The 26,742-nt window shown below is 45.8% G+C and overlaps 1 protein-coding gene across 10 annotated transcripts in view; it reads left to right on the top strand.

Annotated features, from left to right (window-relative positions):
- Positions 1–26,742, top strand: part of Rap1gap2 (RAP1 GTPase activating protein 2) — a 241,080-nt gene that overhangs the window by 88,396 nt on the left and 125,942 nt on the right. For 2 of the 10 annotated variants that reach the window (XM_005402561.1, XM_013503476.1), the window contains exon 3: positions 23,093–26,077. The exons of the other annotated variants lie outside the window; for them this stretch is intronic. In XM_005402561.1, the coding sequence (XP_005402618.1) occupies positions 23,464–25,665 (2,202 nt within the window). In that variant the 5' untranslated portion in view covers positions 23,093–23,463 and the 3' untranslated portion in view covers positions 25,666–26,077. Of the gene's footprint in view, positions 1–23,092; positions 26,078–26,742 lie in introns of those variants that run through there. 10 annotated transcript variants of the gene reach the window in all.

Genomic DNA, 26,742 nt, shown 5'->3' with positions numbered 1-26,742 from the left:
GGTTGTCTGACATACTGCACTTAACATTATGTTCTTAAGTTGCATCTATTTAGCTACAGATGCCTCAAGTTTATCTTTACCTGCAAGTGTCTAAAGTTTCTTTATGGCAGAATAGTGCTCCAGTGTATATAAATAATGCATTTCCTTATTCATTTAATCTATGGGTGGACATATATGCTGTTTCCAAAATGTAGCTATTATAAATTGTGCTGCTATAAACATGGGTATGCACGTATCCCTGTGATATTATGATTTTGGAAAGATACTTAGAAGATGAATAGCTGGGTCAAATGGAGTTTCTATTTTTAGTTTTTTGAAGAATCTGCATACCGATTTTTCCATGATGGTTGCACTAGTTTATACCCCCACCAATGATGTAAAAAAGGATTCCTTTTCCCCACATCTTCACCAGCATTTGTTATTCTAACATTTTTTTATGATAGCCATTCTTTCTGGGGTAAGAGCATATCTCAGTGTAACTTTAATTTGTATTTCTCTAGTGGCCAATGATGGTGAACCTTTTTTTCATGTGTTTGTTGGACAATTGTACTGCTTTTGAGAAGTGTCTATCATTTGGTTGCCCATTTTTTGCCTGGGTCTTTTATTTTGAGGAGTCTAATGTTTTTGAATTCTTTATATATTCTAGATGTCAATCCTCTGTCCAAAGAATAGCTGGTAAAATTTATTCCTTTTGTATATGTTGTCTCTTCATGCTATTGGTTGTTTCCTTTGCTATGCAGAAGCTTTTTAATTTGATATGACCCCATTTGTTGATTCTCAGTGTTATTTCTTATGCCACTGGGATTTCTGTTCAGAAAGTCTTTGCTTACATGTTGAAGGGTTTTACTTATTTTATTTTCCAACAGATTAAGTGTTTCTGTTTTAACATCTAGATCATGGATCCGCTTTGATTTTAGTTTAGTACATGGTGAGATAGATGGGCCTAGACTCAATCTTCTCCATGTGATATGCAATTTTACCAGTACCATTTATGAAAGTGGCTGTCTTTCTTCTAGTGTATTTTTTTTTTGGCCCCCTTGTCAAAGATCAAATAGTTGAATGTGCCTGGTGTTGTTTCTGCTTCTGTATTCTGTTCCATTGATCCATATGCCTGTTTTGTGCCAGTACTGTGCCATTTAATTGCCATAGCTTTATAATATAACTTCAAGTCTGGGATTGTGATGTCACAATCCCAGTTTTGCTACGCAGGATTGCGTAGCAATCTATTCTCAGTCTCTTCTGGCTCCATATGAATTTTAGGGTTGCTTTCTCTAGATCTGTGAGAAATACTGTTGATATTTTGATTGAGATTGCATTAAATCTGTATATCAGTTTGGGGAGTATAGCCATTTTGATTATATTTGTTCTGCCTATTCAGGAATAGGGGATAACTTTGCATTTTCTGATTCCTAAGTATTTAATTTGTCTTAATGTTTCATTAATAGTATTGTTTTTCTGATTTCTTTCTCAGTGAGTTCATTATTAGTATATAGAATATACTCTAGTGATCTTTGTTTGTTTTGTATCTTGCTACATTGCTTAACTTGGTTATTAACTCTAGGAGTCTTTTGGTGGAAAATTTTGGGTCTTGTAAGTGGAGGATCATGTCATCTGCAAATAATGATACTTTGACTTTGTCCTTTCCTATATGTATCCCTTTTATTTATTTCCCTTTCCTGATTGCTTTGGCTAATGTTTCAAGGACTATGTTGAACAGGAATGGTGGCAGTGGACATGCTTATCTTGTTCCTGTTTTTAGAGGGAAAGCTTTCAATCCCCTGCCCCCCATTTAATATGATGTTGGCAAGAGGTTGGTTCTAAATGACTTTTATTAAATTAAGATTCTTTTATACCTATTTTCCTCAAGGTTTTTTTCATGAATAGATGTTGGATTTTGTCAAAGGGCTTTTCTGCATCTACTGAGATGATAATGTGATTTTTGTCCTTGCTTCTGTTTACATAATGAATTACATTTATTGATTTGTGTATGTTGAACCATTCTTACATCCCTGGGATGAAGCCTACTTGGTTGGTCATGGTGTATGATCTTTGTGATGATTTGTTGCATTCTGTTTGTCAATATCTTATTAAGGATTTTTGCATCTATGTTCATCAGAGAGAGTGGTGTATAGCTCTCTTTTTTGGGTAGATCTTTGTCTGTTTTGGGAACCAGGATAATGTGAGCTTCTGAGAATGATTTTGGAAGTATTCCTCCCCTCTAGATTTCATTAAGAGTTTGAGGAGCACTGGTGTTAGAGCTTCCTTGAAGTTCTTGTAGAATTTGGCCATGAATCCATCAGATCCTGAGCTTTTCTTAGTTGGTAGGTTTTAAAAAATTATTATTATTATTACTGCTTGTCTTAGTTACTTTTCTTATTGCTGAGACAAAATACCCCAAACCCACAAGTTGAAGGAACAAAGGTTTATTTCAGCTCACAGTTTGTAGAAGTTTTAGTCCATAGTCAGCTGGCTCCTAGGCAGGGTGGCATAGCAGAGAGGCATTGAAGAGGAGAAACAGTCCATGGCATGGCAGGGCAGGTACAAGGCAGCAGGCAACAAGCAGTAAGCAGCAGCAGTACAACAGCAGAAGCCACAGTAGCTGCAAATCTGACTCTTCTTTTTATCCTGCTCAGCTTTTTGGATGGTGCCACCTACACTCAGAACGATGCTAAACTAGTGCATGGACCAATTTAGTAATCATATAACTTTAATCCCAGGATCACACCCTTAATCCACATTCACATACCTTAATCCAGCCATCTTTGAAACTCCCCACCTATGACCACTTGAGGCATGGGGGTGGATATCTAGATGCAACCTTAACACTGGTTCAGTTTCATTGCCTGTTATTGGATTGTTTAAGGTTTTTAGTCTTTTTGGTAATTCATATGTATCTAGAACTCTCTCCATTTCTTCTGAATTCTCCAATTTTTTGGCATATAGATTTGTGAAGTAGTTGCTACTAATTTTCTGGATTTTGGAGGTGTCTGTTGTGATTTCACCTCTTTCATTTCTAACTGCATGTATTTGTGTCTTTTTTTTTGGCAAGATTGGCTAAGAGTTTGTCTGTTTTATTTATTCTTTCAAAGAACCAGGTCTTCAATTCATTGATTCTTTGTATTATTTTTTAAAATCTCCATTTCACTAATTTCTGCTGTGACTTTTATAATTTCCTTCCTTGTACAAGCTCCGGATTTGAACTGTTAATCTTTGACTTTTGTCTTTCAATGTGGTGCAGGCTGGCCTTGAACTCATGACATTCCTCCTGCCTCAGCCACCCAAGTCCTGGGATTATAGGTGTGAGCCACTACCTCTGGCTCTCTTTGACTTTTGGTTTGGTTTTCTTTGTTGTTGTTGTTTTTTTTCTGGTACCAGGAATCGAACTCATGACCTCACACTTGCCAGGCAGGCGCTGTGCCGCTGAGCTAAATCCCCAGCCCTCTCTTTGACTTTTGAAACAGACAAATGCATTGCTTGTGTAGAAATCAACAGAGCAGTTTCCTTTAGGGTGATGAAAAGTTCTGGAGTTAGATAATAGTGATGTTCATACAACATTTTGAGTGTAGTTGATGACATTGAATTGTATACTTCAAAATAATTAAGATGGTAAATTTTATGTTGTGTATGTTTTATCATAATTAAAAGAAAATTAAAAAATCAATAGACCAAACATAAGAAACTGAGGAGACACCGAGTGTGGGAGCCTTTGAGCCATTTGTAAATGTGGATAATAAAAAGAACTGTATTCTGAAGATGAAATGAAGAGCGTAGGTGAGTTCCTTAAAGTATGCATGAGGATGTGTAGGTTATATGCAAATGTTACGCCATTTTATATCAGGGATGCGCACATCCTCAGATCTTTTGGTGTTACTCAGTGGTGGTGGTAGAGGTCCTGCAACCAACCCCTTGCAGGCCTCCCTGGATTTGGGAAACCTGTGATAAATACAGTGGCCAATAGTGGGCACAGCAGCCAAGCTCTGTTCCCCTCTGGCTAACTGGACATTTGCATTTAAATTGAGACCCTGGAAGACCAAAAACATTCGTGACTCAAAGGGAGGAATGGTTGAAATTTCAGAAAAATTCATAGCTCCTATCTGGGGAAAGCTAATCTTTTCCTGGGGAGAGAGAAGATCCTAACATCCTTGCCTGTGGCCCTACACGGACAAATTGGAAGCCTCAGAGGGGCTTGCGCTCTTATTTTGAGGAAGTATTCGTTGTACTTGCATAAGAATGATCATGAAGGGAAGGGGAGAGAGGTGGCGTAGTCAGAGGAAGAAAGGAAAGCCAGGATTGGGTCGACAGAACCTGAGCCAGCTTTGTGGTCCCATGCTGAAGACTTGACTCTAGCAGGGATGAGATAGTGCACGCTGGTGGCACCCACTGAAAACGCAGGACCTCCTAGCCCCGCTGCAGCCCTGTGCCCAGCTGTAGCTCTCCCTTCTCTCCTTCCCACCAGATCTTTGTGACAGCCTAGCTTTGCTTCCCACTATTGCACCTGCTTCTCCTGTTGCTAAACCAGTGGTTGCCTTCTGCCCACAGCTGGGTGCATCCGACGCAACTTCCTGCTCCCTCTTATTGAAAGCCTTTCTTCATTTGCTGGGACAGCTGGCCTTGCTGGTCTCCCCAACTTCCTGGCAAGTCCTGTCAGTCTCCTCGTTTCTCTTGTCGCTCTCCAGTGGGATGTCTAATAGGCTCCCACGCAGAACATGTCCAAGGTGGAATTCCTGGTCTCCATCCTGGCCTCCCTACCTCTTCCTGCTTGTGCCTTCCTCATCTCAGTTGCTTAGGTCAGCATTCTTTGACTCCTCAGTATTGCTGTTATTCCCCACATCCAATCGGTCACCAAATTCTATTGACTGTACCTTCGTACCACGTCCCACCAATTCCACTGTTGTTCAGCATCGGCTTCACCTAGCTATGGAGGTGGCCTTTTAGCCAGCCTCCCTGCAGCCACTCCTTGCCCCCATACAGTCTATTTCAGTGACTAAGCCAGAATGATCCTTTAAGATCACAGGTCAAATGGCATCTCTGCTCTGCTTATAACCTTCCCTTCCATGTTCCCCCTTAGTAAGAGCCAAAATTCTTACCATGGTCGTGGGCTTTGTGTGATCCGCCCGCTGGAGCCCTCTGCCCTCAAGTCCTGTTCTTGTTTTTTAGCTTTTTTGTTTGTTTGTTTGCTTTTCATTTAAAAATTTTTTTTTTTTTTTTTTTCCCCCGGTACCGGGAATTGAACTCACGACCTTGTGCTTGCCAGGCAGGCACTGTGCCACTGAGCTAAATCCCCAGCCCTGTTTGTTTGCATTTGAGACAGATGCCCCTGGGCATCTTCTTGCAATGTAGTTCAGGGTGGCTTTGAACTCAGTGGCCTCGAATTCACGGTGATCCTTCTGTCTTGGCTTTCTGAGTGCTGGGATTACAGGTGTGCTCCGCCGTGACCAACATCAGCGCCTGCTCTTTATTCATATGCACTGTACGCCTCACACTGGCCTCATTGCTCTTCCTTGATCAATAAAGGTTCTTACCTCAGCCCCTTTGCATCTTTGCGGCACTCTTCCCCTACATATCTTCATGGCTTTCTCCCTCATTTCCTTCAGGATTTTGCTCAAATGTTACCTTACTAAGGTCTTCTGTGACCACTCTATTTAAATTTGCAAGTTTTCTCTGCTTTCTTTTTCTTTATAAATGTATCACCACTTGACATACCTCAGAAACCTTATTACTTGACATGCCTGATTAGATATTTATTATCACTTTTTCCCTGTAGAATATAAGCTCCACGACACCTGGGATTTTGTCTGTTTTGTTCACTGTTTTTGCTCCATGCCTAGAACAGTGCCTGGCATGTAGAAGAGGCTCACTAAGAATGCAGTGATTGAAAGTAAAACATTTGGTCTTCAAAGTGAGGGTAACAGGAAGCCACTTCAAGGCCTTATGCTGGGGACTCCTGATCATATTGACATTTTGAAAGGTCACTCAAGCTCCTGGGGGAGTTTTTTTTTTTGAATGGGACAAGAGTAGGATTATGCAGATGGGCTAGGAAGATGTCAGCAGCTTGGAGATGACGGTGTAGGGAGGATGGAGGTCCGTTGGTGGGCCTCACAGAAATGTAGGCGGTCATTAGAACTGTGCTTCTTAAGCTTTCCCATGCACACAAGTCCCCTGGGCATCTCACTGAAATGCACACATAGGTGGGTGCTGGGGTCGGGGAGACTGGAGTCTATCCCAAGTGATGCACGTGCTGCTGGCCTGCGGACACTCCCTGAGGGGGAAGGGGCTGGATGTCCGCGATGAGGCAAGAAGAAGGAATGCTTCATGCCTTTTAAATGAGAGAGAGAACCTGAGAAGAGGAACAGGATAGAGGAAATGATGAGGTCACTATAAGACGTGCTGGATTGGAGGTGTCTCAGCGATCCCAAGCAGGGAGTGTCCAGGTGGCAGCAACTTTGGAAGCTCAGTGAAGAGGCCTGAGCTGGAGGTGGAAAAACGGGGAGTCGTCCTAGGGTTGGGAGTGCCTCCTTGAGAGAGGGTGAGTGTGAGTGGTGGTGGGAGGGCTCTTTCTCTCCTTCAGCTGATTCAGTGGCGTGAAAGCTCCATTGCCAGGGCAGGGACACCCAGAGGGACATGTAGCAGGTGGTCCTCTCACTGGCTCATTGAGCACCAGGCTGGTTCCTGCCCGTTCAACAGCCTAAGTAAGCAAACGTGCAGGAGTCTGTGCCAGGAAGGGAGCCGGCAAGGGGAGGCAGACAGCTCTGGGCTGGCAGGGAGGAGGCAGAGTGGTCTTTGGTGATGAGCTTCTGCTGGGGCCTTTGTGTGCCCTTCCTCCATGTGGACTCAGGCAACAGGCAGTGGTGCAGATTCCACTTAGCCATTCGGTAGCTGGGTGACCTTGGACAAGGCTCTGTCTCTCTGGGCCTCAGTTTTTCCATCTGTTTGATGGGGAACAATAGTGCCCTCTTTACACAGTGGTTGTGAGGATCAGTCAGATGGTACATGTAACACACTGAGCTCAGAGGCTGGTGCTGGTTGGTGCCCAGCTTCTAATAATCATCTCAGTAGAAAGGGCGTAGTCAGATAGACACTGCTCCTGGCCCAGACTCTGGCTTTGCCTGCCCTTCCCCTCTCTGCTTGTTGCATATACCAGGATGGGCCCCACCTCCGCGCTCCTCTTACCTGGAGGGCTTTGCGTCCTCTCTGGTCCTTCTCCTTGGCTTGAGCTCTCTCCTTCCACTCAGATCGGTCCCTGGCAATTTCTCTTGGTCTGAACCCCACCAGCATCTTTTGTCCTTCACCTTCCCCTCGTCACTCTCCACCGCTTCTCCCTCCTGCCCCTAGAAGCCACCTACCTACCTTCCCTCCCTGTGGATTTGCCTGTTCTGGGCATTTCATTGTAAATGGAGTCATGTTATATGTGCTTTTTTTGTGTGTCTGACTTCTTTGACTTAGTGTAACATTTTCAAGACTCACCCATGTCATAGCATGTGTCAGTACTTTATTCTTTTTTAATGCTAATAGTGCCCCGTTGTGTGGCTCTACCACATTTTGTTGATTCATTCTCTCATTTGTGGACATCTGAGTTGTTTCTGTCTTTTGGCTATTGTGAATAGTGTTGCTATGAACATTTGTGTACACATTTTTGTTTGAACACCTGTTTTCAGTACTTTTGGAGTAGAATCGCTAGGTCACATGGTAACTCTGTGTTCAACTTTTTGAGGTGCCGCCAAATTGTTTTCCAAAGGGGCCGCACCATTTTACATCCCCACAACCGCATACGAGTGTTCCACTATTTCACCATCCTTCTCAACACTTGTTATTTTGTTTTTCTGTATGTTTTTTATTATGGCCATCTAGTGGGTGTGATCAGCTTTTCATTTTAAACTTGTCACTGGTCTCCCTCCTGGAGGATGGATTGAAGAGGTGCAAGGGATGGAGATGGGTTAGGTTGTAGTTGCCTCTGTCCAGGTGAGAGGAGATAACGGAGTGACAGTGACCCTGTGGTGGAGAGATTAATTACATCGTGAGGACTTAGCAGTGTTCTAAGGCCTTGAGTGAGGGAAGCGGGGGCTCTGGCATGAGCTGTTCATGTCATGTCCCCGGTGGCTAGCTTGGTCTTGAGGAGATGAGGTAAGCGGAAGTTTTGGGCAGCTGTCTTCTGAGGAAGGCTGTAGGTTACTTGGCACAGGGGCATATTAAGGTGTGGGTAGGCATTGGAGCAGCCCATAATTATCATCTGTATCTTGTCCATTTTTTTTCCAGTGCTGGGGATTGAATCCAGGCAGCGAGGCATGCTAAACAGGCATCCTACCACGGAGCCATACCCTCAGCCCTTTATCTTCTGTTTACTACTTTATGTCAAGGTTTTGAGACTGAGAGACCATATGGGCAGGGCTGGGAGCTGGAGAAAAGGGCCCTTGGGTGAGGGTCTTACAGCCTTATTATGAGTTGGAGTCTCAACTGGACAGAGAGCAGTCGAGGGCCGAACAGGCAGCTGAGGGACTTTTTCCGAGCCCTGCACAGCACGTTCTCTCCGCAGCTCTCTCCAGGGGATGCCCAGGGAGCACTGAGGGCTTTCCTCTCTTCTTGACACTTCCAGCCAGATTCCAGAAGGAGCTACAAAGACCTGGCCAGCCCTCTGCCCACTGGCCTTTCTGCTGGGCCTTCTCCAGCTGGGCAGCCTTTTCACTGATAGATTTTGGCCTTGATGGGGAGCTTCGATCTGAAAGCTTCCAAAATAGTTGTCTCTTCGTCCGCTTGCCTTATCCAAATTCTCTATCTTCTTTCCTTTTTTGTCCTCTGCTCTGGTTTTCTTTTCCTTTTTTGCCCCTCCATTCTGTAAGTTGAGAAAACAAAACGAATTTCAAAAGTCTTATTTATCTATTCCATCATCTATAGCTTAGGGCAGGATAAAGATGTTGCCTTCTTCTGGCGCTAGCAGTGCGGCAGTTGGCGTAGAATCCTGGGATGGCTGCTGTGTGGCCCGGGGCCTCACCAGCCAGGCCTTGAAGGCTGTGACTCAGCTGGAAGGATGGCCCTTTCTCTCTGCTGTCTGCTTCCTCTCTGGTCCAGAGAACAGAGAGCACTTTCTCCACCAAGTAGTTTTGTGAGGATGACTTCAGGCAGTCATTGAGCAACAGCAAGAATGGGATGGGCCAGTGGGTGTGCCTCTGGCTCAGGTGGACTGTGAGTTCCTGTCCCATGTCATCCCTGCTTACGCTGTTCTCTCCAGGCAGGGTGGATGTGTCCTTTGCTCAGCCAGTGAGGAGCTGGTTGTTCAGGACCCCTGCAGGTGTATGTGGGCGCTTAAGGGTACGGGATTCCTGGAAGCTTCTAGTTTACATTGCAAGTAGAGACCACTTTTACTTGACAGCACCCTGATGGAGCAGAAAACACAAAATTTATTTATTTATTTATTTAGTTTTTTTTTTTTTTTTCCCCTGTACCGGGAATCGAACTCACGACCTTGTGCTTGCCAGGCAGGCCTTGTGCCGCTGAGCTAAATCCCCAGCCAAAACGCTAAATTTAGTGAATTCCATGCCTTGCTGTGGGGCCAAATGAGTACAAAGGAAGGGAAGATCAGAGGGGCTGTAGCCATCCTTCCATTCATTTTTTGCTTCCTTCAGCCACCTGTTCACTACCTGCACACAAGTCTTAGAGTTACAGTTTGTGAGTTCAAGGTCTAGTTCTTCCACAGACTAGCTGCTCATTTAGCACCATTTGGCCTTTGCCAATGCTGCTTCTTCTCCTGGTCATCCTCACAAAACTAGTTGGTGGAGAAAGTGCTCATAAATGTAGTCACTACAAATCGTTACGCCCTTGATACTCTTATCTGCAGGTCTTGCATCCTTGGATTTAACCAATCACAGACTGAAAACATTTGAAACCAAGCTGCACTGGCTGCATTTAGACTTTTTCTTTCTCATTATTTCTTAAACAATATAATAACTATTTACATGGTATTTACATTATATTTGGCATTATAAGTGAACTAGGGATGATTTAACATATGTGGAAGATGCGGGTAGGTTATATGCAGATACTATGCTTTCTTTTTTGGTGCCAGGGGTTGAATCCAGGGCCTCACACATGCTAAGCACATGTTCTGTGACTGAGCTACATCCCCAGCCCAAACTGCTGTTTTATACGAAGGGCTCAAGTATCTGCAGATTTTGGTACATCCGGGAGGAGGGGCCTTGGCATGAGCCCCTTGAAGATTCCTATGGACAAGGGACACTGTACACATGTGAAATCTGTGTATGGACAGACAGTTTTTGGGGGACTGTTAGGTAGGAATGCTGCCTTGGATGCTGAGGGATTTATGAAGGTGAATCAGGCAGTCCTTGCCCTCAGAGTGGTTACTGCCTGCTGTGCCAGTGGACACGTATGGAAGGTCCGTGTCACGGTGTCTCATGGAGTGCTGACTCCCAGAGAAGCCGAGCTCTTCAGTTCAGTCACCAAATTTCCACAGGAGGCAGGTGTCATACAGGGGCTGGAGCATGTTGGAGGCCAGGAAAGGCAAGTGAGGTCCCCACTGAGTCTTTAAGCTGTGACCAGGCTTCTCCAGCAGGCTTTGGTTCTTCCCCTTTGGGCGCTCCTCTTGCACCACCAATTGCTCTATGTTCTGTGTCCAGGAGGGCTCAAGTGGTGCCCATTGACTTGGAAGATTTCCGGACTGGCCCAGTAGCAGCCTCTTCCTCTCATCCTTTGGTCTTTCAAACTGGGGCAGGGAGTGGATCTGGGAGGGGAAGACAGGCCCTGGGCAGGATCCTGAGTCCTCAGCGGCTCCAGCTGCTTGCTCAGGCCAGCTTCAGGCCCTCCAGGGAGAATAATGCCGTGTCCACGGACAGATCCTCTCAGCATTATTGATGTTGATGCATCATCTTGTCACTTAAGTGACCAGGGCAGCTGGAAAGGATTCAGCAGGAAGGCAGAATGCCAGCTTTTTCTCAGCGCTGATTCCCTGTGGCAGGTGTGGGTCTGCTCCCCGGGGCCTCGTGCTCTGGTTTGATACGTTGCTTCAGAAGAACAGAAGGCAGATGTGGCACTGTCCCGTGTGCACCCAGGCCACTTCATCGGATGCCTCTGGAGTCCTTGAATTTTCCCCTCCAATGAGTATGCGTTAATATTTATAGGGAAAATGTAAAAATCAGAAATAGAATGATAGTTTCTTACCCAGAGGTGTCCTTTGAAACAGTCCAAGAATGGGTTGTTTGTATTTGAAAGGATTTTTGTGGGCATTTGGGCAATGACAGAATAACTTTCTCTTAAAAAAAATTGTTTTGCTCATCTCAGTTGTTCTCCAAGCAGCATTGCTTTGGGACCTCAGGTTTGTCAAGGCATTGGTGATCCCAGAGTCTCAGCAGACCAGGACAGAGGGGAGCCTTCCAGAGCTTGACCTCAAGCTCCCTTGGACTCTTACCTCTGCCACTTACTTGCTGTGGGATCTTCTGTAAGTCACTTAACCTCTCTGAGCCTCAGTTTCTTTATCTATAAAATGGGATAACAATTCTGTATCTATCTCATAAGGTTGTTGAAGTATTAGATGGAGTAATTTATGTAAAGAGTTTAGTATAGTGTTAAGTCAATATTACCTGGTGCAGTGATGATGACGATATCTCTACCATGTATAATCCAGAGGAGGAGTCTATGATGAGGAATGGTGTGAGTTTAGCAGCAGATCAAACTGCATGAGAAGTGGGTGAACTCGCTCTCAAACACTTGAGCAGAGAATTGAGGTCAGCCAAAGCAGCAACGGGAAATAAGTCAGCTACACTGGAGGAAAGACTCCCGTCATCCTCTAGCTCTTAGGATCTGCAAGCTTTCTGCCTGTTCATTCATTTGCCAGTCAGTTCAGGGTCAGGCAGCCAGTGCTTGGGATGGACGTGATAGACCAGCCAAAGGGCGAGGCAGGGGCTGTGGTCCTTCTTGGTCAGGAGGTGGGCCTGGCCAGGGAAGTGGGATTCTGCTCATCACCTGGAAATCATGCTCCTTCACTAGTGCTCCCACCTGCCACGTTCTTTTGCTGAACTGTCCAGCCATGGAGTAGCACAGAAGTTATGCTCAGCTTCCTCTATGCCTATCACGCTAACCTTTTTATTTTTTTGTGTACTGGGGACTGAACCCAGGGCCTTCACACTGAGCTACATCCACAACCTTTTAAAACTTAAAATTTTTCTGTTTTTGCTGGGGGTGTTGCTCAGTGGCACAAGCGGCTGCCTGGCAAGCACAAGGTCCTGCGTTCAATTCCCAGTACCAAAAAAAAAAAAAAAAAAAAAAAAAAAAAAAAAAGAAAAAAAGTCCACAAACTAAAAATTTTTTTTTTGTTGTTGTGTGTGTTTTTTTTTTTGTTTCTTTGAGACAGGGTCTTGCTATGCATTTCAAGCTGTCCTTGAGCTCACTTTGTAGCCCAGGCTGGTCTCAAACTTGCTACGATCCTCCTGCCTCAGCCTCTTGAGTGCTGGGATTACAGGTGTGTGCCACCACACCCAGCACTTTTCAAAAAATTTGGAACAGAGTTTCACTAAGTTGCTAAATTGCCTGGGTGAGGCTCCAACTTGTGATCCTCCTGCCTCAGCCTCTCGGAGTGCTTAGATTATTACAGGTGTGCATCACAGTGCCTGACCTCTCATGATTATCTTATCCTTCCTTTCCTAATATCCTTGAGAAAGAGGCCAGCACTGAGAGAAGGCAGAAGTTTGATTCTTTGGATTTTGACTCTCCTGTGGTGGCTTAGGGCATGTTGCTGAGATGGGCCTGCAGGCCTGGTTCTTGTGGGACGAGTCACCTGTGCCCAGCTGTTTGGCCGTAAGTGGAAGCTTTTGCCCTTGACATTCATCTTCAAATGATGTACGTAGTTACAAGCAAGAATGAGAGTAGGCTACGTGTCTTGTCTCAGTATCAGTAAAGCGCTCCAAGCATTTGTCTTTCAGGCATCTGCTGAGCTCGAAACTTTCACAGATAGGGAATAACATTATCAACTGACTGCACCAGACATGTCTACCTTGAAATGCTTTCATCTGTCTGCACTGACATTGTTACTTATTTTGAATGGATGATGAAGGCCCTTAATCCAGTATATCACTGAGTGATAACTTATTGAGAACAAGTAAGAGTTGAGCGACAGAGTATTAGGTGGAGTGGAGTGATTGCTTAGCAGGGAGACTGGTCAGCCTTATGATAGTGTGACTCCTGGTGCTTACAGGAGGCTCCTGGTGCTTACAGGTGCTGTTGGGAGGCTCCTTAGCATGAGTGGTTTAACACACCCCTGTAAGTGTGGATCTCCTCCTCTCCTTGGGTTTACCAGGAATTCAGCCAAGACATGGGAGCCTTAGTGCAGTATATCCTTCCACCATTTTTTGGTTCACTTCAATAGTCAGTGTTTACTTACCATGACTGTGTAAATATTGTTTATTGTTCAATCGTGGAGTGTGCTATAATTATGTTTCCTTTCTTATATAACTTTCCATTTTCTCTGGAGTTAATGATTAACTCATGTTTCCAGGTTTTCAACATAGCATGATTTTCTATGTACCTACCTTTATTTTTCATTATTTTAATTTATACTATCATAATTCTTCTAATAGTCTCCCCTAAGCTTGCATGTATTAGATATTGTGTCCATTTCATTCTTTCTACCAGGAGATCTCACCTCCAGAGCTTTCCATCCTGTAATGGATGTTTGCTTTTTAACAGTAGCCTGCCAACAAAGGATGCAAAAGGGTATAAATTTTTTTGAGCTCTTACATATTTTAGAATATCTTTATTTTACTCCCAAACCAGTTGCTGATAGTATGGCAGGGTGTAAAATTTTAGACTGATTGAAGGTTATTACATCATTGCATCCTGGATTTTAGAGCTGCTGTGGAAAAGTCTGCTGATAAGCAGATTCTCATTCTTTTTTGTATGGTGTGTGTTTATGTTTGTTCTCTGGAGTTGTCAAGGGGTTTTCATTTGCCGATGTATTCTGAAAGTGCTGTATGTTTGGAGTGGATGTCTTGTCATTCATGGTGCTAGGTACTTGGATTGAGAGACTCAGGGCCTTCTTCTGTCTTGGGACATGTTCATGTACTGTTTTTCTGATAATTTTCTTCTGCTATGGTGAAACAATCACCATTTCATTGTGCTCAAATTCTGAAATTTAGGAATTCAGCCAGCAAACACTGAAGGGGGATGCTTGTCTCTGCTTTCACAATGTCTGGGACTGCATCTTGGGTGGTTCAGATGGCTGGAGATGGCTGGTATATTCCACTCTGGTCATATATTGAGGGCCTTGGCTCTATCTTGGTTCCCAGGTTCTTCTCCTCATGGAATCTGCTAGGCTTGAGATGTCCAAGATAGTGTCTATCACTGCAGGGGCTGTGAAATGTGGAACCTGGGAGTTTGCTGGACATGTCTTTCCATGTGGCAAGCCACACAACGCTGATCTCGGACTTTTAAATGCTGGCTTGTTTTCCCTTGAGCAAATGTTCCTAGAGATCCAGTGGAATCTGCGAGAATTTCTGTGATATAGCCAAGGAAGTTAAATAATGTTATTTTTGCTCCATTCTGTTGGTCAGAATTGAGTCTATAGGGACCGTACAAGGGAGTCAATATTCAGATATGTGGCTCATCTGGAGGCCAACTTTGAATGTTTCATATTGCAGCTCTCCTTCCTTTTGTCTGTTACCTCTTTCTGAAACTTTTATGGTCAGACATTGGATCCTCTGATATTTTCATTTTCCTATATCTTCATCTTTTGTTCTACTTTTGGGGAAACTTCCTCAACTTAGTCTTCCAATCACATTTCTGATTCTAAGATCTCTTTCATGTAACCTGACCATTCTGTTTTTATAACATTCTCTCTTGTGTCAAGAACACAAAATCTTGTTTCTCTGAGGATATTAGTTATAATGTTTTTTAAAATTTCCATTGGTTCCTTCATGGTCTGTTTCCTTCAGGTTGTTTATGTGTATTACCTCTTCTCTCTTAAACATCTAGCCTTTCTTTTCTTTCTTTCTGTACCCAAGAATGAGGTGCTAGGAAGTAGATTTGGAGCTTTTTTTTTTTTTTTTTTTGGTTTTTCTCTGGTACCGGGAACCGAACTCACGACCTTGCGCTTGCCAGGAAGCCGCTTTGCCGCTGAGCTAAATCCCCAGCCCAGATTTGGAGCTTTGAGTGAGTGGGCTGGCTTGCTGCCTGGGGTCACCCATGTAGTGGGTGGCAGTCAATAAGCAAGCTGTGCTTTTCCTTAGAGGAACCGGGTGTTACCTTTTCTCACAGACTGTTCAGTTTCTCACAGTGGTGGGAGTTGGGGACATCACCTGACTAGTGGAGAAGTATTGGGGAGGGTCCAAAGGCTCAGCATCTTAAGTATGATCCCTCCCTCTCCGAGCCCTCATCCCGTGTCTCACTGTAGAGGCCTGGAGCATCCTCTTTTCAGCTGCCTCCTTCTGTGTGGGCATGTGGGCTGCAGCTTCCACCCTGTGCCAGGGCAGTTACCATCTTTTTTCTGTTGCCCGTCTTTTAAGCACCTATAATCTTCCATAGGCTGAGTTTTCCTCTTCTACTACAATGTCCTGTCAGTTCCCATTTCCCTCTAATATTTATTTATTTATTTATTTATTTATTTATTTATTTATTTATTTTTGCCTTTTTGAGACAGGGTCTCGCTATGCAGTTCAGGCTGGCCTTGAGCTCACTGGTCTCAAACTCGCAGTGATCCTCCTGCTTCAGCCTCCCGAGTGCTGAGATTACAGGCGTGTGTCACCACGCCCGGCTCCCTCTAATATTTAAAGGGCTTTGGAAGAAGTGACATAAATCCACGTGGTCAGTCTGACATGTTCACCATGGAAGTCTCAACAGGTTTAATGCCTCTATCTCTGTTTCCTAAAGAAAGTGAAAAAACATACTTATTACTACTTAAAAATGATGTTTTATTGTGATAAATGTCATACACCCAAACTGAGCGAATCAGAAAATGAGCACTCATGCCCTCACCATCCAGGTTAAGACGAACCCACAGAAGATGCTGCTGTTCTGTGCCTGTGTGGCTCTTGCCTTCGTGCTTGATTCTGAAGCAGTCCGTAACCTTGTGAGCTGGCTCCCTTTGCCCTGACCATGATGTAGCTCCCTCCACTGAGGCCAGGGAGTGCTGAGCAGAACCGCTGACTGCGTGAACAAAGCTGCTCGGCTGGTAGTTTCCCAAGGACGCTGTGCATTGTAAGAAGGGCACAGGCAGGTAGGTTAGGGATTTCTTCAGTGCTCGGGAAGTGCAGGCTCTGTATAGCAGGTGACCTGCCTGTCACCTCCTCTTCAGCACTTGCCTTTCCCTCCTGTCCTTTTTTGCTTCCTTAACCCTACAAGTTCCCCTGAGGCTCCCTTTCTTCTCCTGGCCTCAGGCTCCCTCTGTGCTCATTACATCTGTCTTTCTGGTTAGGCATAGTTCTTTTCCAACCCAACTTGTGGGTCCTGGGGATCCTGACTCCCTGTGTCTGTAATGAATGCCTTATCTGCCTCTGGCAAACCCAGTTCTTCTCCTGGGTTTGTATCATGGTTGATACACCAGTCATTCAGTTTTCTGAAACCTGAGTGTTTTGGTATAGTCAGATGCTTTCCTTTTTTACTTCCCGAGGTCAAGCCCTCTTAATTTTGCCCCTTAAATGTCTTAGTGTTCCGACCTGTTCTTTTTACTTCTATGGCCATAAGCCCAGGGAACCTCTCCCATTTCATTCCCTCCCCCACCTCTGATTGGTGCTTTCCCTCTCATCTCTGCTGCCCTGGAGTCCACCACACAGCCCTGCACTTCAGCCAGGCTCTGCCCTGGACAGAGTTCACATCACTTGGTGCTTGCTTTCCCACTTCCGCCATCCTTAGCCCTCCTTGGCCGATTCTGTGTCCTGTTTGTGGGTCACTTGTCTGAGTTGCTTAATATTTTCCTTTAACTGGTTTGATTTTACTCTAATGGATCTGTCCCAGAAGGCAACTTTATGCCACTACCATAAAAGGAAAACCAGGGTGGCAACCTGCTGTGAATAAATCACTGTAAAAGATCACAATGACACTTACAATGCAGACGGAGAGAGGAAACCATCTCTTGGGGTAAAACTGGGCAAACACGGGTTAACTGCATAGCTAAGCCCCCTGAGGAAATTGATGGTTAACCCCAGCTATGTACAGGTGCATCTATAATGTAATGTCAGTGGAGCATATCAGACTTGGAAAGTTCCATCAGAACTCCCTACGCTCCATGCTCTCTTCCTCCTGTGATCACTGTTCACCCCCTTAATAACTGCTCTGTTCTGTAACATGGCTTTGCACTGATTTCCAATGAAAAATTGCCTCATAGAGAAGAAATAATATAAAAGTAGAGACAAAGCTTTGCCCAGGGCTCTCAAGGAGATGTTAGTCCCTTGCTGAGACGTTGACAGATTAAAGTTGCCCTTTTCTCCTACTCTGTGTCTGAGTGGCTTTGTTTGGGATCCCATTTGCCTCCTGTTTCATTTGGTTCCCTGACTGGGAACACTGGGATCTGACACAACCACCCATGGCAGATTGCCTCCTCTACGGATGGACAGAGCAGGGAGCTCGCCTGGCCTGATGGTGAACTCCTGCTGAGGGCCTCTGCTGGCTGTCCGAGGAGGGCTTACACAGAGAGGACCAAATGGCATTTGGCAGACGTCTGAACTGTGGTGAGAACAGGGGCCCCAACTTAGAAGGGGATCTGAAACAGGATCTCCAGCTTGGAAGGAGATCTGAGAAGAATCTCCAGAGAGGACTCATCATCCTCTCGCATTCCCTGACCAGCTTCTGATGGAATGAAGTGAAACCAGAGCACTTTAGGCTGCTGCTGGTGTGTGAAAGTCCTGTGGAATGTGTGTGTGCATGAAAGGGTGTGAATGAGATAGACATTGCACCCTGAACTGGAGTCCTGAGCTGTGGTTCCAGGGCCATCCTCATATGGCTTAGGGCAGCACTGCGGTGATAGCCAGGATCCCTGGCCTGCCAGTGCGAAGAGGGACCTGAAAAATCTCTTTGAGGAGACTGGCCGGTGAAGGACAAAGTGATTGATGTCTTTTTCTATTATCTTTATTTGTGGGTGGTGGGAGCTCTGGGAGGGAGTCAGAGCAAGTCCATTCTATTAGGAGTTATGATAAAAAATTTTAAAAAGGGATTGAATGGAGACTGGGTAGAAACCCACTCCTGGGAAACTCTGGACCCTCTGTGAGGTAGAATGGCCATCAGGTTGGGTGGCTGGCCCAGGGCACATTGGAAAGGGCTCTGGTCCAGAGAGTTTGGCAAGTTGTTGCAGGAGATCCCAGATACCCAGATCAGTTCCCTATGTGGATTCATGGTTGCAATTAGTTATTTGTGTGTATCCCTTCCCGCACTGAGGGAACCCCTTTCCCACATTCTGGTTGCTGCTGTGGCCCACTCAAATAGCCCCTCAGAGGAACACTACCTATTCTCTTAGGTGACTTGCAGGACTCCCTTCTAGAGCAGTCACTGTTTTATACCCAGGGAACACTAGCCTGAGGCTGGAGCAAGATATTTTCAGCACCCCTGGCATCCAGCCCCACGGCTGCCCTGCCACCAGACCATGACCTGTCCTGCCAGGAAGTTCCAGAATCTTATCCTCTGGGATGTCCTGTGTCTCCACTGCACCTCACACCTGGTTGGGCTCGTGATTTGGCCCCAAGTTCCCATCATTAGGCTTGGCCACTACTCCAGCCATAATGGGGACATCTTCTACTGTAGCTCCCCTGAATTGGGACTCCAGCTCCCTCTCTGAGAAGTATCTAGGGAGCTTCCAACAATGCAGATGGTTCCAGGGCCCCAGGGCAGCCCACCTTCATTCATCAGACTTTCATCACTACTGACTTACTGAATTGGAAAAACCACACTCCTTCGTACACTGAGAGACCACAAGCACTTATTGACTTGCTGCAGCCCATGTTCCAGACTCACAACCCCACTTGACCTGACTGCTACCAGCTTCTGATTACTCTCTTCAGCACCAAGGAGCACCGGCATGTTCTGGCCATTGCTACTAAGTGGCTGGAAGAAAATGCCCTCCCAGACACCCTTCACTGGGATCCCAGTGTCCCTGAAGAGATGAAACAGCTGATGGACTACTGCACTGCCCTGTTATAAGGACTACAACATAGAGGCCAGAAGGTGACCAGTATTGCTAAGGTCAGAGAGACCCTCCAGAGACCAGATGAGAGTCCAAGCGTGTTCCTAGGTTGACTCTGTGAGGTGTACTGCATCTACACACCCTTTGACTCAGAGGCCCCCGAAAACCAGAAATGATGAGCAACATGGCCTTTGTGAGGCAGAGTGCTGGAGATATTCATCAGAAGTGCTAAAAGCTGGAAAGATTTGCAGGTGTGAATATGGCCCAACTTCTAGAAGTCTCCAATGAGGTATTTGTCAGCTGAGATGTGGAAGAATGCAGAGAGGCTGAACAATAAGGCTGACCTCATTGCTACAGCCCTGGCAGGCAGACCAACAGAGACTATAGGCACATGTAAAGGAAACCAAAAGAATGAATGGAACTCTACCCACAAGCCATGTCTACCCCTGGAGAAGGACCAGTGCACCTACTGCAAGGAAAAGGACCATTACAAACATGAATACCCAAAGCTAAAGAGAAAAATGGCTGAGTGAGCTGAGGACCCAGAGGCAACTGGCTCTGCTTTCACAGTAGAAGTGAAAGTCCTTTCTCTTTGAGGACCAAGAGGGACTGGGTTCCTAATCCCCCACAGGGCCCATGGACTATGTGAAGGTGGGAGATAGCCAATAAAATTCATGATAGACACAGGGGCAGACTATTCAGTTGTGACATCTCCTGACAGGCCCCTAAGACAATGGACTGTTGTTATCAAAGGAGCCATGGGGCCATCTAAAGCCCAAGCTTTTTGCTAGCCATGGGTGTATTAGATAGGAGGCCACCAAGTGATGCATCAGTTCTTGTACATGCCAGATTGCCTAGTTCCCCTGTTAAGGAGAGATTTGTTGGCCAAGTTAAGGGCAAAAATTGACTTCAGAGACAGAGAAATCCATCTTGAACTGCTGCTACTATGGCTGATCTTGACCCTGACTGTCCCTCAGAGGAAGAATAGAAGCTTTAGGATAGGCTGGTCCAAAAGGCCCCTGAAGGAGACGTGGAGTTGCCTGGACAATGGTCTCAAGTCTGGGTGGAAGAAAACCCATCTGGCCTGGCCATAGATCAGCCCCCAGTTAAGGTAGCCCCCAGTCAAGGTAGAACTCAAGCTGAATGCCATGCCGGTTGCTCACCATCAATACCTGCTCTCTCAGAAAGTCCAGCAGAGAATTCACCCACACTTACAGAGACTGCAAACCTATGGGATCCTTGTTCCTTGCCAGTCACCCTGGAATACACCTCCCCTTCCAGTCAGGAAGGCAGACACTGGAGACTGTTGCCTGGTCCAGGATCTCCAAGAGACCAATGGGGCCATAGTGACCACGCACCCTATCCTTCCAAATCCTTACACTCTACAAGGACTGTTACCAGCTTCAGTAGAGTGTTTTTATATGGCTAGATTTGAAAGATGCCCTCTTCTGCATATGTTTGGCCCGAGAGAGCCAGCCTCTCTTCACTTTTCAGTGGGGATCAGCCAGCATTGGACAACATGGCCAACTCACCTGGACTCAGCTGCCACAAGATTTTAAGAACTCCCTGACCGTTTCTGGGGAATCCTCAGCATGATACCTCCATTTGTTCTCTGCACAGACTCTGGGATGCAAATGGTCATAGTATGTTGATGACCTCCTGTGAAGAGATAAAACCCAGAAAGGATGCAAGAAAGGCACAGAGGAGCTGCTTGGACACCTGTGCTGGAAGGGAGATAAGGTATCTTGGAAAAAAGCACCAATGTGCTGCATGGAGGTCAAATACCTGGGATTTCATCTAAGCAAGGGAGAGGAGATTGGGGGCTGCCTGAAGGCACTTATATAAAACATGCCTGAGCCTAAGATTCTGAGACAATTGTGGGAGTTCTTGAGATCCTCAGGCTTCTGCAGAATATGGATCCCCAATTATGCTATTGTGGCAAAACCCTTCTATGAAGATAGAAAAGTGGGGAGACAAAGAACCTTTGAATTGGGAAAAAGAATAGCAAACTGCCTTCAAGCCCTAAAGGAGAAACCTCAAGAGGTGCGAGCGTTAGGCTTCCCTGACCTGAGCAAGCCTTTCACCCTCTATTTGACCAAGTAGAAAAAGATGGCCATCAGACCCTTGGCCTGTTTTCAAAACAGCTGGATGGGGTAGCACAGGGTTGGCCTCCTTGCTTGAGGGCTCTCGCTGCAACTGCTTTCCTGACCAAGGAGGCTGACAAGCTGACCCTAGGCCAAGATTTTTGAGTGTGAGTTCCATATGCAGTGGTCATGCTTATGACTGCTAAAGGCTGACACTGGCTCACCAGTTTTCACCTGACCCAATATCAGAGTTCGCTTTGTGGGAACTCTCCCATGAGAGTGGAAGTTTCCTATAACTTGAACCAAACCACCCTCTCTCCCAACATGAAGGACCCTTATATGACTGTGAAGAGGCCATAGAACAGGTCTATTCCAGCCAACTGGACTTATGTGACCAGCCCCTTCAGCAGCCCAATTTAGAGTTTTTTGTGGATGAGAGCAGCCATGTAGATGAGGAAGAGAGAGGCGGGCTGGCTACATGGTTGTCACCCTCACAGAGGTGGTAGAATCCTAACCATTGCCACAGGGAACTTTGGCAGAGGAGGCAGAATTAATCACTCTAACCCAAGCACTGGAGTTAGGAAAAGGAAAAATACTAAATATCTACACCAATACTAAGTGCCTTCCTAACTGGAAATGAACGTGAGGGCCTATATAAGGAAAGAGTCCTCTCATGGCAGGGGGAAAACAAGATACCCCCAAGATACTCTTCAACTCTTGCAGGCATTTTGGGTTCCCAAGGAAGTTGCTGTTGTCCATTGCAAAGGGCACCAGAAAGGGAAATCAGTCATTGGGCAACAAGGCTGACCATGAGGCCAAGGCCACCAGTATGAGACCAGACATTGTACTGCTTGCCACAGTTCCCTGGGAGCCATATGAGAAACCAGTGTATATGGCAGAAGAGGTTCAATGGATGGAACAAGAAGGAGGAACTAAGGGACTGGATGGGTGGTATAGGCTCCCAGATGGTCAAGTGCTGGTGCATTCCCATCTGGGGCCCTGGCTGGTACAGATGGCTCATTTCACACTTAGGAAGCAAGCAACTAGAAATTTTGCTTGACCAGTATTTCATCATCCCCTGGATAATTGCCCTGAGAAAACAGATCATTTAGTGCTGTGTTACTGTACCTAGCACAACCCCAAAGTTGGCCTGGGGACCCTGGTAGGGGTCCAAAAAATGGAGTCACCACCATTTGAAGATATTCAAGTTGATTTCACAGAACTGCCTAAATGTGGAGGTTTCTGCTACCTCCTGGTCATGGTTTGCAACTATTCCAACTGGGTAGAAGCTTTCCCTTGCTGTACTGAAAAGGCCCAAGAAGTGACACAATGGCTGCTACAGGAGATCATTCCCTGTTATGGTCTCTTTGAGTGAGGGGTCTGACATTGGACCTGCCTTCCTGGTATCAGCAGTCCAAGGGGTGGTGCATTCATAGGGAATTAATTGGAGTCTGCATGTGGCCTATTGGCTCCAACACTTGGGAAAAGTAGAGAGAATGAATGGGACCCTAAAGATGGGGCTAGGAGAACTTTGCCAAAAGACAGGACTCACGTGGGTCCAAGCCTTGCTCATCGTGGACCTCTAGACACGATGCAGCCTTCATAGGAACAAAGGCTGTTCCTCTTATAAGATTTTGTACACCAGGCCTCCTCCCATCCTAACAGGAGTGGCTCACCCAGTAAGAATAGTGGGGGAATTTTCCCTAGAAAAACAATGAACTGAGCTGGGAAAGGTCTTCCAAAAGATAACTGCTTGGACATTAGAGAGAGCCCTGATTAACACTGTTAGCCTCTTACACTTCTTCTGTCCCAGAGACTCAATGTGGGTAAAGATTGGCATCAGGAAAGTCTCAAGCTGTAGTGGAAGGGCCACTAACAGTCATTTTGACTACCCCCACGGCAGTCTGAGTGGAGGGAATCCCCACGTGGATTCACCACAGTCGGGCGAAAAGGTCGGCAACTCGAGAGTAAAGCTGCTCCAGGAAGTCATCCTGACCCAGAGGAGACCCTCATCAGGCCGCAGGAGACCCTCATCGGAACGCAGGACGAAGACTGAGACCTGGTGAACGTCACCAAGAGACAACAGCCCTGCTCTAGTCACACCGGAGGCTGACTAGTCTACGTACGGCGGAAGCCTGAGGACCCCGTTCTTGGGAGGATGCCTTTCTTTGAACTGTTTGTAATGAACTGTCACCCCTAGTTTCTAACTGCACTTGGATCTCTAACCTTATTCTTTACCATAGCCCTTGATAAACCTGCTATAGTTAATTTGAAATGAGACAAAAGGTGTCAGCTAGTTCTCATTTTCCTTTTGTGAGTGAGATGTTTTGCTGGTATCAGCTGTCTGTACTAGGGACCCTCATCTTTTACATACCAAGAGCGACATATGCAGAAGCAGTGCCCATAGAGACAACTAATAATTGTGACCCCTGCCTGCATGTCACTCGAACAGGAAACTCTGTCAGGACTGTTCTGCTCTTTCACACTTACTATAATTGTATTGGAGAAATTATTGGGACCTGTACCCATAACCTAACTGTTTATAAGATCTGTAAGCCTAAGAACGGTGCCCTACCTCTCTGCTTCAATCCGGAAATGGGAACCACATGGGAGTTTGAACTTCGGGCTGTGTCTCCATGGGGAATAAGGTGGGGAGAGAGGGGCAAATTGCTTGGACCCTTGATAAACAGAACTATAAGGGTAAAGCCTGGAGACACAGTAACCCTATATTTTGATGCCTGTGCGGCCATTAATTCTGCTGACGAGGCAAATAAGCTATATCCCCCTACAGGAGGGGAAACTAAATTTCCCCTTGTAGGGTGTGGAGGCCTAGAATGGGAAAGAGACTACAGCAGTCGTGAAAAATATATGTGTCCCTGGAAAGGGGATTGGTGCAGTGGCATAGGTGAGTTTGGCTGTGTATACTGGTCATGTGTAGAACAGGCCACCTGGCAAATAGGATCCTCCCTAAAACGATTAAAGCCTCCACCCTCGTGCACCCTTGGGACATGCAATCCAGTCACTCTTAATATTCTAGACCCTCAGGACCCAGAATGGGAAGAAGGCAAAGCTTTTGGGCTTCGGATAGACGGTCAAGGTCTTGACCCAGGGACGGTGGTTCACATCAGAAGACATACTTACGTCCCAGCCACCTCTAGTCTCCAAGTTTTCCATTCCTCTTATAAGGAAATGGTGCAACCTCTGCCACAAATCACCCCTGTGACCCAAAACCTCTTCATGGGGCTAGTAGAGAACATAGCATATTCCCTGAATATCACTTCATGCTATGTGTGTGGGGGAACGTTGGTGGGAGACCACTGGCCCTGGGAAGCCAGAGAATGGGATCCAGCTGATCAGGAAGCCCTCAAATTAAAAATAAATGGTAGGAGAAGAGGCATACAGCCATCTATAAAGGGAAGCAACCCATGGGTCCTAAAGACTAACATCATTGGGAGACGATGCCTCACTCGAAAAGGAGAACAATTCCAGGACCAGGTAGGAGAACTGACTTGCTTGGGACAGAGATTCTATAATGAGGCCAAAGGAAGAACAGAATGGTGGGGAAAAGAAACTGAAGTCAACCCCTTAGCCCAGTTCCCGGGCTTGAGGCCTGGATGGAAAAATGTAAATGCCTCCATCCATTGGTCAGCTCCCAAGGGGCTATATTGGATATGTGGGAATAGAGCCTATGCTCAGCTCCCAGCAAACTGGGCAGGAAGCTGCATCTTGGGCACTATCAAACCATCCTTCTTCCTCCTGCCCTTACACCAAGGGGAATTGTTAGGCTGCCCTGTATATGCTCACTTCCATGAGAAAAGGAATATACCCACAGGTAATTGGAAAGATGATGAATGGCCACCAGAGAGAATAATCCAGTACTATGGCCCAGCCACTTGGTCTGAAGATGGGGTGTGGGGATATCGAACTCCCACTTACATGTTAAATAGAATAATTAGACTACAAGCTGTGCTAGAAATCACAACCAACGAAACTGCTCTCATGCTGAATCTCTTAGCTAACCAACAAAGTCAAAATGCAGTATATCAAAGTAGATTAGCACTGGATTACCTACTAGCTAAAGAAGGAGGAGTTTGCGGGAAGTTCAATTTTACCAGTTGTTGCCTTCAGATTGATGATCAAGGACGGGTGATAAAAGAAATCACTAATAGGATGCAGGAGTTATCCCGTGTATCAGTCCAGACCTGGAAAGGATGGAATCCGGGAGAAACGTTTGGAGGAGGGTTTTCAACTTCCGGTGGCTTTAAAGCCATGGTGGGAGGATTCATTGCTATTGTGGGGATCTGCTTGATTATCCTTTGTCTGTTACCAGTGGCAAGGCGGGTCTTGAAGTCTATGATAGAAACTACCATAGACCAGAAAATAACCCGCCGCATTTTGTGGGGTAAGGGATATCAGTCTATGGACGACTATGTAAACATGGATGTTGGTCAGCTGGAATGCAAGGAGGAGAGCTGATATAAAGAGTAAGGCTTTTCAACAGAGCTTCAAAGGGGGGAATAAAAGAGGAAAGCACTTCCTGGGGTGAAACTGGGCCACTGTGGGTTAACTGAATAGCCAAGCTGCCTGAGGAAATTGATGGTTATGACCCCCGCTATGTACAGATGCATCTATAATGTAATGACAGCAGAGCATAACGGACTCGCAAAGTTCCGCCAAAACTCCCCGCTCTCCTCCTCCCTTGATCACTGTTCACCCCCTTAACCCCTGCTCTGCTTCTGTAACTTTGCTTCATGCTCATTTCCAGTGAAAAATTGCCTTATAGAGAAGAAGCAATATAAAAATAGAGACAAAGCTTTATTCAGGGCTCTCAAGGAGATGTTAGTCCCTTGCTGAGACGTTGACAGATTAAAGTTGCCCTTTTCTCCTACTCTGTGTCTGAGTGGCTTTGTTTGAGATCTTATTTGTCTCCTGCTTCAAGACAACCCCAGACGCCTTGGGTGCCAAGAGGATGCACCCACGCAACCACTCAGGGAAGGCCCTTGTCCTTGGACCTTTTCTTTAGAGGTAGTGTGGCATGGTGGTCCAGGTCATGTCTTTTGGAGCCAAACTTCATGGGCCTAAGCCTTACAGGGACTTTGCATAAGTGACTTTATACGACTTCACACAAGTTACTTAACCTCTATGAGCCTCAGTTTTCCCATCTGTAAAATAGTGTCAATAATATTTCCTCCAAAGGATCCTGGTGAGAAGTGAATGAGAGTATATATATATATCACTTCAGGCAGTCTCTAGGACATGAGAAGCTCCTAGGGACTGTTTGCTGGCATTTGCCTTTTAAAGACCTGCCATGTGCTAAGTACATGCTTCCTGACAGTGTCAGAGACACTTTTTTTCTATAGCACCGTGCCAATCATTTTGCCCCTGTAGACCCCCTCAGCTTTTCTCTCTCAGCTTTTCTCGGCCTTTCCTTCTGTGCCTAGGGAAGCTGTTACCTTCTCTGGGATATATTAACCAACCCCCAAGGAGGCCTGGGCCTCTCTTCCCTGTGTCCCATGACACTTTATTCATTCTCTTGTGCCTATATCCCACAAT

This window comes from Chinchilla lanigera, unplaced genomic scaffold, assembly GCF_000276665.1.
Source record: "Chinchilla lanigera isolate Chin_1 unplaced genomic scaffold, ChiLan1.0 scaffold00080, whole genome shotgun sequence".
NCBI classification, from domain to species: domain Eukaryota; kingdom Metazoa; phylum Chordata; class Mammalia; order Rodentia; family Chinchillidae; genus Chinchilla; species Chinchilla lanigera.
Note: the sequence above shows the minus strand (reverse complement) of the source record. Positions and strands in the feature narration are given on the sequence as shown.